Source organism: Euphorbia lathyris, chromosome 1 (genome assembly GCF_963576675.1).
Source record: "Euphorbia lathyris chromosome 1, ddEupLath1.1, whole genome shotgun sequence".
NCBI classification, from domain to species: domain Eukaryota; kingdom Viridiplantae; phylum Streptophyta; class Magnoliopsida; order Malpighiales; family Euphorbiaceae; genus Euphorbia; species Euphorbia lathyris.
In genome coordinates, this window is record NC_088910.1 from 67,055,857 (window position 1) to 67,067,666 (window position 11,810).

The 11,810-nt window shown below is 33.8% G+C and overlaps 1 protein-coding gene across 2 annotated transcripts; it reads right to left on the bottom strand.

The window, feature by feature from the left end:
* Positions 1-3,791: 3,791 nt before the first annotated feature.
* On the bottom strand, positions 3,792-11,413 carry LOC136200635 (small RNA 2'-O-methyltransferase). 2 transcript variants are annotated; one of them, XM_065991049.1, is made up of 10 exons: positions 11,307-11,413; positions 10,553-10,838; positions 9,458-9,547; positions 8,015-8,469; positions 7,661-7,900; positions 6,090-7,009; positions 5,467-5,618; positions 5,262-5,378; positions 4,538-4,654; positions 3,792-4,439 (listed from the first exon to the last, which is right to left on the bottom strand). In XM_065991049.1, the coding sequence occupies exons 2-10, from the start codon at positions 10,826-10,828 to the stop codon at positions 4,011-4,013; spliced, it is 2,796 nt and encodes a 931-aa protein (XP_065847121.1). In that variant the 5' UTR covers positions 10,829-10,838; positions 11,307-11,413; the 3' UTR covers positions 3,792-4,010. The 2 variants fall into 2 exon arrangements, with proteins under 2 accessions (XP_065847121.1, XP_065847126.1); XM_065991054.1 differs by lacking the exon at positions 11,307-11,413 and adding an exon at positions 11,045-11,280.
* Between the last annotated feature and the right edge of the window lie 397 nt (positions 11,414-11,810).

Genomic DNA, 11,810 nt, shown 5'->3' on the forward strand with positions numbered 1-11,810 from the left:
CCTTGGTCATCACCGAGAGAGAGAGAGAGATTTACTTTTCTTAAATTCTACTATTAGTTATAGTTAATTTAGTTATAACTAATTGAGAGAGAGAGAGAGAAAATTGAGTTATAAAATCGATCCTGTGTTTTAGAGAGAGAAGAGAGATCTGAAAGAGAGGAGATAGATCTAAAAGAGAGAAATAGATCTGAGAGAGAGAAGATAGATCTCAAAATTCCCCATCTTCATAAAAATTCTTCACCATGACAATAGATCTGAGAGAGAGAAGCCAGATCTGAAAAAGAGAAGATAGATCTAAAAGAGAGAAAAAGATCTAAAAGAGAAGAGATAGATCTCAAAACTCTCAATCTTCATAAAAATTCTTCACCATGACAACAGATCTAAGAGAGAGAAGACAGATCTGAAAAAGAGAAGATAGATCTAAAAGAGAGGGAAAGATATAAAAGAGAAGAGATAGATCTCAAAACTCTCAATCTTCATAAAAATTCTTCACCATGACAACAGATCTGAGAGAGAGAAGACAGATCTGAAAAATAACATTTCCAAAATCAAATTTACTTCTATTTAACAAAATAAAATAATAAAAAAAGGGTAAATAATTTATTAGTCCTCTACATTTTATTTAATACACTGTTTAGTCTTCCTATTTTGAAAAACATATTATACGGTCCTTAGCTTTTGTCAATATTAATCATTTGGTCCCTTTGTCTAGTTTTTTTAGACTTGTAATCGTTATATTTTAGCATAAACGGATATATATAAAATAACAGAGTAACATGGTCAACTTGTATTGTACTGTGGTTGTCCTAAAAGCAAAGATATGTTCGGTTAAAAATCTAAAAAAATGGATAAAAGGACCACAATGTTAATATTGGCAAAAGATAGGGACTTTAAAATGTGTTTTTCAAAATAAGAGGACTAAACAATGTGTTAGGTAAAAACTAGGGGACTAATAAATTATTTACCCTAAAAAAAATGAGTACCCCTGGCACTAAAACATCGAATTTCTTACAAATTGCTATAAAGTCGAGCTTCGTGGGGCAAATCTACGAAACTGCTTAAATTCATTTTAAAATCATCAAAATAAAAATGTTAATGAGTGTGGTTAAGGAATTCTAGTGAGATAGATCTGCGGTGACTCAATATGATATATGATAAAAATTTGTTTTCGTGTCGTCTGAATTTTTTTCGCGACATTATAAGAAATTAATGTCATTTGAATGTTTAAGTGCAATTAACCTCAAATCACATATGACCGTTAGGATGACACACGTCTGTCATCCCCAAAAATCACGATTTTAATTAAAAAGGTACTTACTAATCAGATGACACTAGTTATATATGACTGTCATGGTTGTCTGAAAAAAAAAGAAGTCAAAAAGCATCCTGAGGTCTCTGATCTTTCATTGTTTGGTGCATTAAGCCCTCGATCTTTCATTTAGACACATTGAACCCCTGATCTTTCATTGTTTGGTGCATTAAGCCCTCAATCTTTCATTTAGACACATTGAACCCTTGATCTTTTATATATGGGTGTATTAGGTCCTTTTGTAAATCAATTCATATATGAGTGTATTAAGGGTCTGTTTGGTTCAACTGTTAGCTAGTAGATGTTGTTGTTGATGTTAGCTGTTGTAGTAAGCTGTTTGTTGTTGCTGTTGTTTGTTTGTTATTAATTATTTAATTATTAGTGTTTGGTAAAAAATACTGTTAGTTTATATTTATTTCTAATATGGACATGTTTTAAATTAATCTACAAATAAATTATAAAATAAAAAATATATTTAAATTATATAAAGAATAAAAATAAAAAATTTAATTGAATGCAACAAAACTTTATTTTTCGATAATTTTGTTCTAGAAATAAAAATAAGGGTAATTAATTTATTAGTCCCTATATTTTGATAAAACACATTATTTAGTCCTTGTATTTTCAAAAACACATGGTAAGGTCCCTAGCCTTTTTCTCAGTGAACTGTTTAGTCCTTCTGTCTGTTTGTTAGATTTTTTACCGTTTATGACTTCGGAAATGACTAAATTACCCTACTTCAGAAGAGGAAATCCAATTTAGAAGAAGAAGCTATTTGCATAGAGAACAAGAAAAAGAACAGACCAAATGCTTACGAATTTGAACGATTAAAAAGAAAATCAAGAAGAAGAACACTCAAAGTTGATTTTAGATGCATTAGAGTTTAAAGGAAAGGAAAATAAAGGAAACGAAGAACGCAAATTCAAATTGACTAACAGAATCTTTATGAGAGTCTAACGGCATGGACTAAACAGTTAACCGAGAAAAACATCAGGGACTAAACAGTTCACCGAGAAAAACGTTAGGGACTTTACCGTGTGTTTTTTAAAATACAGGGACTAAACAGTGTGTTTTATCAAAATATAGGGACTAATAAATTAATTACCCTAAAAATAATGTAAAAAAGGAAACACATTTTGTGGAAATAAGAAGGATAATTTTATCAATAACATGTAACTATAAACAACTATCCATGAAAAGCTCTAAAAAAGAGCTTCGTGAAAAGCTCCAAAATGCTGCAGTGTCCAGAGAAAATACTAAACGTTGCGGTTATATAAACCTAACCAAACGCTATGTTTCCCGCGGTTTGGAGTAAAACGCTAATAATTAAACAACTAATAACAAACAGCTTACAACAACAACATCTATTAGCTAACAGTTGAACCAAACAGACAATTAATACACCCATATATAAATTGATTTACAAAAGGACCTAACACACTCATATATGAAAGATCAATGGCTCAATGTGTCTAAATGAAAGATCGAGGGCTTAATGCACCAAACAATGAAAGATCAGGGGCCTCAGGATGCTTTTTGCCAAAAAAAAAAAAAAAAAACAGTAAACTAATTATAAGTGGAGGAGCGAAAAGTTAGCAATTTGTTTACATGCATAAATTGAGAGGAATATTTCTTACCAAAAAAAAATAAAAAAATAAATTGAGAGGGATATAAAAGGTGATTCTGAATAAACCCATTTTTTCACTCATCTTATTCATTGAGCTAACCTTAAACTCAACTCTATCTTCTCCATTATCATCTATATCTTATTTTCTACCTCGCGAATTTATCATCTTGGTAAGTATTTTATTAGGGTTTATTTAAGTAATACATTGGGTTCAAATGTTGATTACAAAAATTTGGGCCCATGTTTCACCCACTCCTCTTCTTCTTCTTCTTTAAAATCCAAAATAGCTAACAGCTAGAATCCAGAAGCTTTTAGGGAATAAAATAGCACCATAATACTAAATAATAAAGAAACGGAAATGAAATAACAGAATAAACGAACTAGAACCAATTTACATATTTGGTCCCTTAACTTTATGGGCATAAGTCACTGTCATGCATCTAGTTAATCAAACTACCAATGTGTATTTGATGCTCTTGTAATGGTCGTATTTGCTCCTTGACCAATTGACTCGGAACAACCAATTTTGCTCATCTGGTTAAAAAAAAAAAAAGTGAACATGTGGTATAGGAATTTTACCCCCAGCTTAGAATGGGAGTAGGTAACATAAAATTGCAGTAAAAGATGATTTATCCCTCACATCACATCCTTTGATTGAAGCCCATCTATCTCAAATCATTGTTCAAGCTTTGTATGTTATCCACTCGAAATTAACCACTCTTCTTGGCAGTTGAAGACATCAAAATTAACTATGTTCTCTCTGCGATTTCATTCAACGATATATTCTTGACTTTTGTCAGTCAAAAACCTTTTTTTTTTTTTTGCTTTACCTCAAATGGTGTACAAAGTCATACATTTTATGTATCTGGTATTGATTAATATAAGGGAAAATGTTTTTACAAGAACAAAAGCAAAAGTCTCCCCATGAATATGGCAATATGTATATGTTCATTCATTAGATACTTTTTCTATCTCAAAAAAAAATGTTAGGTTTTGCAGGGAGTAAAAACTGCCTACGTTTGAGAAAGGGCAGTTCAGTTGGTTAGCTAAGTATCAAACAACTAAACAAACCATCTACATTGTCCATTCCCACACCACTCTGCAATTGTCTGGTGAATTTTCATCCTTTGAAAGATCATTTTCTTCAACTAGGATCTCCCTTGTAAAGACAGCAATCTGAGATGCAAACCCTGGTTCCACATCACCTGAACCTCCAACGCCACTGAACTCAACATTATAATTATGTCTTTTTGCTAACTCACATGCCCAGTTATTGAACTCTTCTCTTGTCCACTCAAATTTATGGTCATGGTTGCGAAATTTACAAGATTGTGTTTCCATTTTCTCATCTACATCTTCATCCTGGTTTGCCAGATTAGATCCTTGGAGAATCACATTATATTCATAATTTGGGGTGGAAACAATAAGAATCTTCGGGCGAAAATAACTTAATGCAACATCACCAAACAGACAAGCCTGGTCCTCCTCCATATGCTCAATCACCTAGATTTGGAAGAAAAAAAAAAAACATCAGAGTGCAATCAACCTGGCTAACATACTTGCTTATGATCAAACCACAAGGAGGAAACAGGATATAATACCTCTAAGCAAGTGCCAATATCAAATCCGCATAACCGAGAGTCAAACTGCGTGATCGAACCATCATAAAGAATAGCAGATTTTATGCCTGTTTCTGAACTTAGTTTTGAATGAAGTATCTGTAGAAAAAACAGTATCATAGCTCATAACTCAAGCTTGCAGTCATATAAAAAAGAGGTCACTGAAGAGAGAACAGATAACCAAAATCTTAATCGGTTTATACAAAGATGATCTACCCTAAAAAATGAAATGCTGCAGTAGAAAATCATGTAAATGAAATCCTTATCTGAAGTGTGCTTATGAGCAGGATGAAAATACTCATTTATAGTATATACTTCAACTTGAAACTACATGCACATGGTTCAACATCTATAAGAACAAAATCTGGAAACTTGACAAACTTAATGAGATATAACCCATAATTTCTTTTTCTAAGAATGCAGCATTGTGTTATTTAATAAAATATATTAGAGATGACTAAAATTCAGAAACAAGAGCAGAACTATCATCTTATATGTTCATCTTTCTGCTCACATAGTAATGATCAGAGCTACAACACTATCGACCACTAATTTTAAGAGAAGTCATAACAGACCCGATTAATTGTGAAACTAAAAGCAAATTCAGCCATTCAAACAAAATCCTACAGATGTTGAACATGTGCAATGGTATCACAGAGTTAAGTAACTATATCCTCCAAATACAAGACCTAGAAATAATTCAGACCTTTGCAGCACGGCCAAGACTCTTCTGTGATATATCAACGCCAGCAATTTTTCTCAAAGAAGTTGGATAATCTAACAAAGAGTCTAATAAACTTCCAGAGCCACAACCAAAGTCAACCTGGAGAGCGAAATTGACAGAAAGTGGTTAGAAACTAAGCTTTTTAAACACAGGTATTTTTTAAGGATGAGAAATCCTAGATGTATACCAAAGTAGTAGCACAAGATTTTTTGATGTGTTGCACAGCATATTCCACCCGTTGCTTTGAAAGTGGAGGACTAAACAGAGCCTGCTCCATTCTTTCTTCTGGGGGTTCTGTTACACGCAACAAGTTCACAAAATATTCCAAACAGCAAGCTTCTGCCAAAAGAGAATGCTTAGTTAGTTCACAGAACCAATAATCAAAAGAGAGAAATTAATCTATTGAACAAAAATTTGAATTTTAAGAAAAAATAACAGCAAGCAAATAAGTCAGATCAGATCACATGATCGAAGATAAAAATCTAACTACACGGCACAGGCAGAATTTTCTTACAAAGTGATCCATGTTCTTAGCAAATCTATATTAATAGTTGCACAACGTGTCGCGCCGTGACCGTTTCCGTGCAACATAGGTGCTTAGCAATGTAAATCAACAAATCAACATGACAAAGCTTCTACATATATAATTTTTATTGGTCATTTTCCCATTAACATTTGGACTCTCTCAATCTAGACACATAACATTGAGCAGATATTTAGAATTCAGATTAACAAAGAAGTTAGTCAATCATATAAGAAGAATATTTAATACAAATCAGACATAAACGAACTGAAGACGGGGCAACTTACGTGATGATGACAACATTGAAATAATCCTCCCAAAATCATTAGCTGCAGCTAAAATAAGCTCATATGAAGGCAAGTCCATACTGAAAGTAGCAAACTGACCAACTGACATCTGTGTCAGAACTGCTTCAACAGGAGAAATCACGGCCCCCGTCCCCATCTCAAACTCAAATTCATCATTGCTCTCAAGAAGCTCTTTCACGTGTTCTTCTGTTACCAAAGATACAGAATAGCTCATGCATGATAAAGATCCAGTCGATGGATAGACACCAGAATCTGAACCCCCTATGTTCAAAGAGCAAACTTCTTGCCCTGTAGAGGCATGTGGCACATTCTCGCATCCTACTTCCGCTCTATTTTGAAGATAATGAACAGAGGGACACAGTGAAAATTCTTTAGAGAAATTTTCAGAATCAAACCATATGTCAAGAACACCAGCCAAACACTTTAGGCTTTCCATAGTCATGCCTAGGTCCTTAAAATATTGATTCAACCATGAGAGAATTTTCAGAGAAGCATTGTGGATAGAATCATTTGCCTTTTTGTAAGTCTCTGTAGGCCAACACTTTATAAGTAGATCCTCACACTTGGAAAATATTTTTACTTCACACTGGTACATGCTTCCAAAGTCCACTGACTGTCTATCATCAGTTCCATTTGTATGTTTTCCATTTTGTTTGACTTTCTCAGCAACATTCACCTCGCTTCTTGATCTTGATATACACGATTCTTTTAAGGGTACAGTTATAGTGGTAAAAACAGGTTCAGATAACTGATGCTGCCGACAGAATGAGCACAGGATTTCCCTTGGGAAGGAACCTCTCCAATTTGACTTTGTAGTTAACATTGTGGGCAATTCCGCTAAAAGTATAGCTTCTCTTGATAACTTGTAATTTCCACTTGGCAGCTTGCTTGTCAGTATCCTATGCAAGACCATCTAAATGCAATTATATTATGGAAGGTTGGACATGCATTATATTAAAATCAAGGCATCCAACTTTGTGCACCACACAGAAGATGAATGCTGCAATGAACCTTATAAAAAAGAAGTGCTAAATTATACGCAACACAGTGAACTCTCAAAAATGAAACAGAAATAGGAGATATGTTAAAAAGGAAACTAAAATGATTCTCCAATTATTTCTTTAAAAAAACCATGAAAACCATTCACACACTTATTCTAACCATTAGTGAGGTTTTGAAATGAACAGATCTAAAGATCTTAAAACTACCCAAAATATATTTCTCAACAGAAGCAGTCCAAACCTTAAGCAAAGATACCATGCTTATAAGACATAATAAATGGAAAAGGGAAACAATGAATTAAATCAAATAGAATATTTTCCAAGAAAACATATGATAATATGGTCATATTATACATAAACAGAATGACCCTTGCCACATAAACTTATCATGCAACAACACTAAGCAAATCCGGAGATTCAAATTAGGAAGAGAATATTGATGAATGAATCAAGCATGAGGCTTGAGCAGCAGAGTCTTGACAAATATGACAAGGGCATACGCATAAAGAATCTTAAGATGGCAATATAAATGTGATATTTAGAAGAGACCTGTAATATGATTGTACGGATAAATCTTCATGGAAAAGATCTTTAGACCTCCATGTGTAGCCAATTGATGCCATAATTGCATCACCATATACAGCTTGATTGCAGAAGTAACTTGCCCTTATGTTTAAAGATGCTTTAGACTGAGATTCTGGATTTCCAACATTTACAGACAGATCTAACACATATGATTCAGGAGCAGCAAAGTACAACCTTGTCTCTGAAGAAGCCTTACCGATAGTCCTTGAAGAGAAAGAACACAATTAAGAAACGAAAAGAAAAATATAGGACTTTTGAAAAAAAAATCATTTTATATCGATAACAATCGTCTTAGACAACCACAAAACGTAAACCTACCTCGAGAGCACAATCCGATCGGCATTTGTTACACCAAGTGTTTGTGCTATAGTGTCCAAGTAATATCCATCTGACAACATATTAAGACTCACTGGTTGAACAATCTTATCCAAAGAAGACGGAATACAGACAGCTTCAACCCTTATGATGTCCGAACCAGATTTTAGGACGCCTAGTGACTCCATTGTCTCGGGAGGATATGGATGTTGTTTCTGTATGGAAAGTGGTCCCTTGGCGATAACAACAGATCCGGGCAATCTTGCAGCTGCCTTCATGACAATTGATAAAGCCAATATAGGATTTGATCCCACCTTTGGTTCAAGTATTTTACATAGGTTATTTAATTTGGCATCACATACAGCAACAACAGAAGCTGGCACAGAACGACAGAGATCACCATTTCTTTGTGAAGCTGCTTGAAGGTGACCACTCAATGGATGAAGAGATTGGATGAACTATAAATATAAGAGAGAAGAAGTATAATAGGTTGGGTTGATATGTGATTGATCAAATATAAAAGCGAAAATAATGAATTCAAAAACCAAATGTCCAAATAAGCTTATGATACATGTACATATCACATGAGCAGTTCTATAAAGGGCGGCCCGGTGCACTACGCGTCCCCGCTAAGCGAGGGTCCGGGGAGGGGTCCCACCACAAGGGTGTACTGGGGCAAGCCTTCCCTTGCCAATTTTTTGGCAAGAGGCCGCTCCTAAGACTCAAACCCGTGACCTTCGGTCACACGACAACAACGTTTTACCGTTGCGCCAAAGAGCAGTTCTATAAGACAATAAAATTAGAACAAATTATGTCCTGCCAGGATTGCAGCTGAGTGTACTTGATTAGATATTAGACCTATATGAACTTCAAGAAAGCCTAAAACTAATGTTGAAAAAACCAAAATAACATAAATTTCACGAGATTTCCATTCATACAATCATCTAGCAAAGTTTCAATACTCAGGTTTCAGTCGTTTTATTGAAAATAAACAGCATAGAACTATTAAACAAGGTTGCACTTTTCTGGCGTAATTTTTCCATAAGTCAACCCACATTCCAACAGAAAATCTAATCCGAAGACTAATTCTATCTGTTTCTATATATACACAATAAACAACAAACAATAAATATACTTGAGGAGCCCCATAACAGGTAATGACAGATATAGTTTACATTATTGTGTGAGCCTGGGGAATGGAGGAAAAACAAAAGAAGATATAAAAATCTGAAGAAAGCATTAGCTGATTATGACACGAGTTGGGGAAGATAGCACATAAGCTCTCGACAATCAAACATGTAACAGTTAAAATAAGCAGAACATAAGAATGCATTTCTTTTATTTCCAGGTATGGAATGCACTTACAAGAACACTATCTATTGTTCTATCTGCCTTATAATCATAAAAATTGGGTAATAATTGGTCTCTTTTACAGAAGATACCAACCTCATCTGAGAATAGATATGTCATACGATGAGTTAAAGCATCCCATGGTTCAAGCTCCATTGGATTATCAGCTGCTGGATCAATTCCTAGCTGCAACAGAAAGAAGTACTTAATAAACACAAATTACGAAATGAAATGAAAATTAATTAAATTTCTGCATGAGCAAGAAGAGTACAAAAACCACAATAATAATAATAATAATAATAATAATAATAATAATAAAACAACAACAATTCACAGAACAGTAAACGCCTGTACAACACATGCATACAAAGATTTTTTTTTTCTTTTAAATTTTGCTAGTTTAGATTACTTTTCTGTAATTTTGGTTATAATGGAGAAAATTGACATAAATATGAAAGTTTTAGGCATAAAAAGGTTTAAACTTTTTGAACCATTTGGCTTATTATTAACTATATAAGCAAACAACCACGGCTAGCACTTCCCAAGAACAAAAACTTGAATGAAAATATGATCTTCACGAGCAAAAGTTGTGAGGTTCATTTTTTATTAATTATTTTTTGGGCTTCTTATTAAACTACAAAATCAAACACAAAACTTTGGTTTTTATCAACCCAAGTGAACTGTGAGAAGTACAATATGAGGCAACAACTTCTAAGAACATTATATAAATGAACCATTTCTAGCAAGGGTCTTGAGAGATAAAAGGACAAACTAAGCGAAGTGCAATAGCAATCAACATTTTGTTCTCATGCTTTTGCTCACTAAAAAAAGCATAAATCATGAACCCATTTGTACACTTGAATCCTTCTATAATACGCAAGAAATTTCATAATTCAAGAAAAAACCTAGTATGAAACCCACCCATCAACCAATTGGAAACAACTAGGTAAATAAAGTTGCAAAAACAAAAACCTTAGCAACTCAAAAGCTTCAACAATGATGATGCTAATAAAACAAAGAAAATAGCAGATGACAAGGATAAACTGAAAATATTGTAACTTTGAAGTAACATAGTATGAATATAAATAAAAATCAATCTGAATGTTCATTATTCCTAACCTAAGAAGTGCAAATTTAAACACAGATACCCTTTTGACAGTCATAGTAAAAGGAAGGGAAGTTGAAAGCTACCCTTTTAAGAGCCATCTCGGCAGCACATTGCTCGGCATCCTTCTTTCTTTTAAAGGCATCGGACACAACAAAAACTTCAGGAAGTTGTAAGCTGCAGCGATAAAGAGAGGGCCCCTTCTGTGGGATTGCTAACCCTGGGCATCCATTTTTATTTGAATCCTGCACTTCCTCTACTTTATAGCATGCTTTCGTACCAAACCTTTGGTGTATAATAGCTTTCGGAGTAAGAGTTGTCTTTCTTGCTGTTGCTGTCACTACTGGACCTCTAGTTCCCATCCGCAACACTCTGGATTTTTTATAAAAGAAGAAAACTGAACAAGATTATCACCAATTTCATTTTTCTAATCCAATTCACATGACAAGAAGCGCCCTTTTTAAGCTCCATAAGTTTTTCCTTTCTTTTATAGCAGTAAAAATGACATATTTAAAGGGAAATTTTCAAATTTATAAAAAAATAGACAAAACTCTCCAACTGACATTACAAAAAGCAACCTTTTTTAAAGCTCCATAAGTTTTTCCTTTCATATATAAGCTCCATAAAGTTTTCCTTTCATTTGTAGCAGGTAAAAATGATAAATTTAGAGGGAAAACTGAAAATGCAATTGAAACCCCCAAAAGAGAAAAAAATCGTAAAAGGTGTTTTTCCAGAAGTAAAAAGAACGCAGACGGAAGATTTAAGAAAATCAAGAAGGTGGTCACTGGAAGATAAGAAAAGGAAACAGAGAGGGGAAAGAGAAAGAAAGAAAGATTGTACCTTTCTAAATTGAATAATGTAAGTCGATTCGATTCGTATTTAGCTTTGGAAGTTCCCAGTCCCCTCCAGACCAGTGTTTGGGTTTTGGAAATAGGAGGGAAAGGTCGTCCTTTATAGTAGTGGAACAAAATATTGTAAAATTGGCAGGGTTTACCAGAATAATTAAATAGAATTTCGGGGGCCAATTAACAATTTGTCACACAATAACTTCTCAACAAAGTTGCCATTTTTCTTTTCTTTTTTTTGTTGTCGTGCGGTTATGTTATTGAGTAATCGAAACAAGTGTTGAAAAAGAAATGAGCATGTTTCAGTTACCATGTTAATTTTATACTTTTACGTGTTTATTTTTTAAAGTTTTAGTTCTATCATACCAAAACAAATGTGATAAAAACACGAAGGATTAAAATTGAGAATATTCTCATAAAGGAGGGCTTAAAAGGAGAAAAGACAAGATAAGACCTGCCTTCCTGGCATATAGCGCGTACGGCTAGAAATATGGTGTCG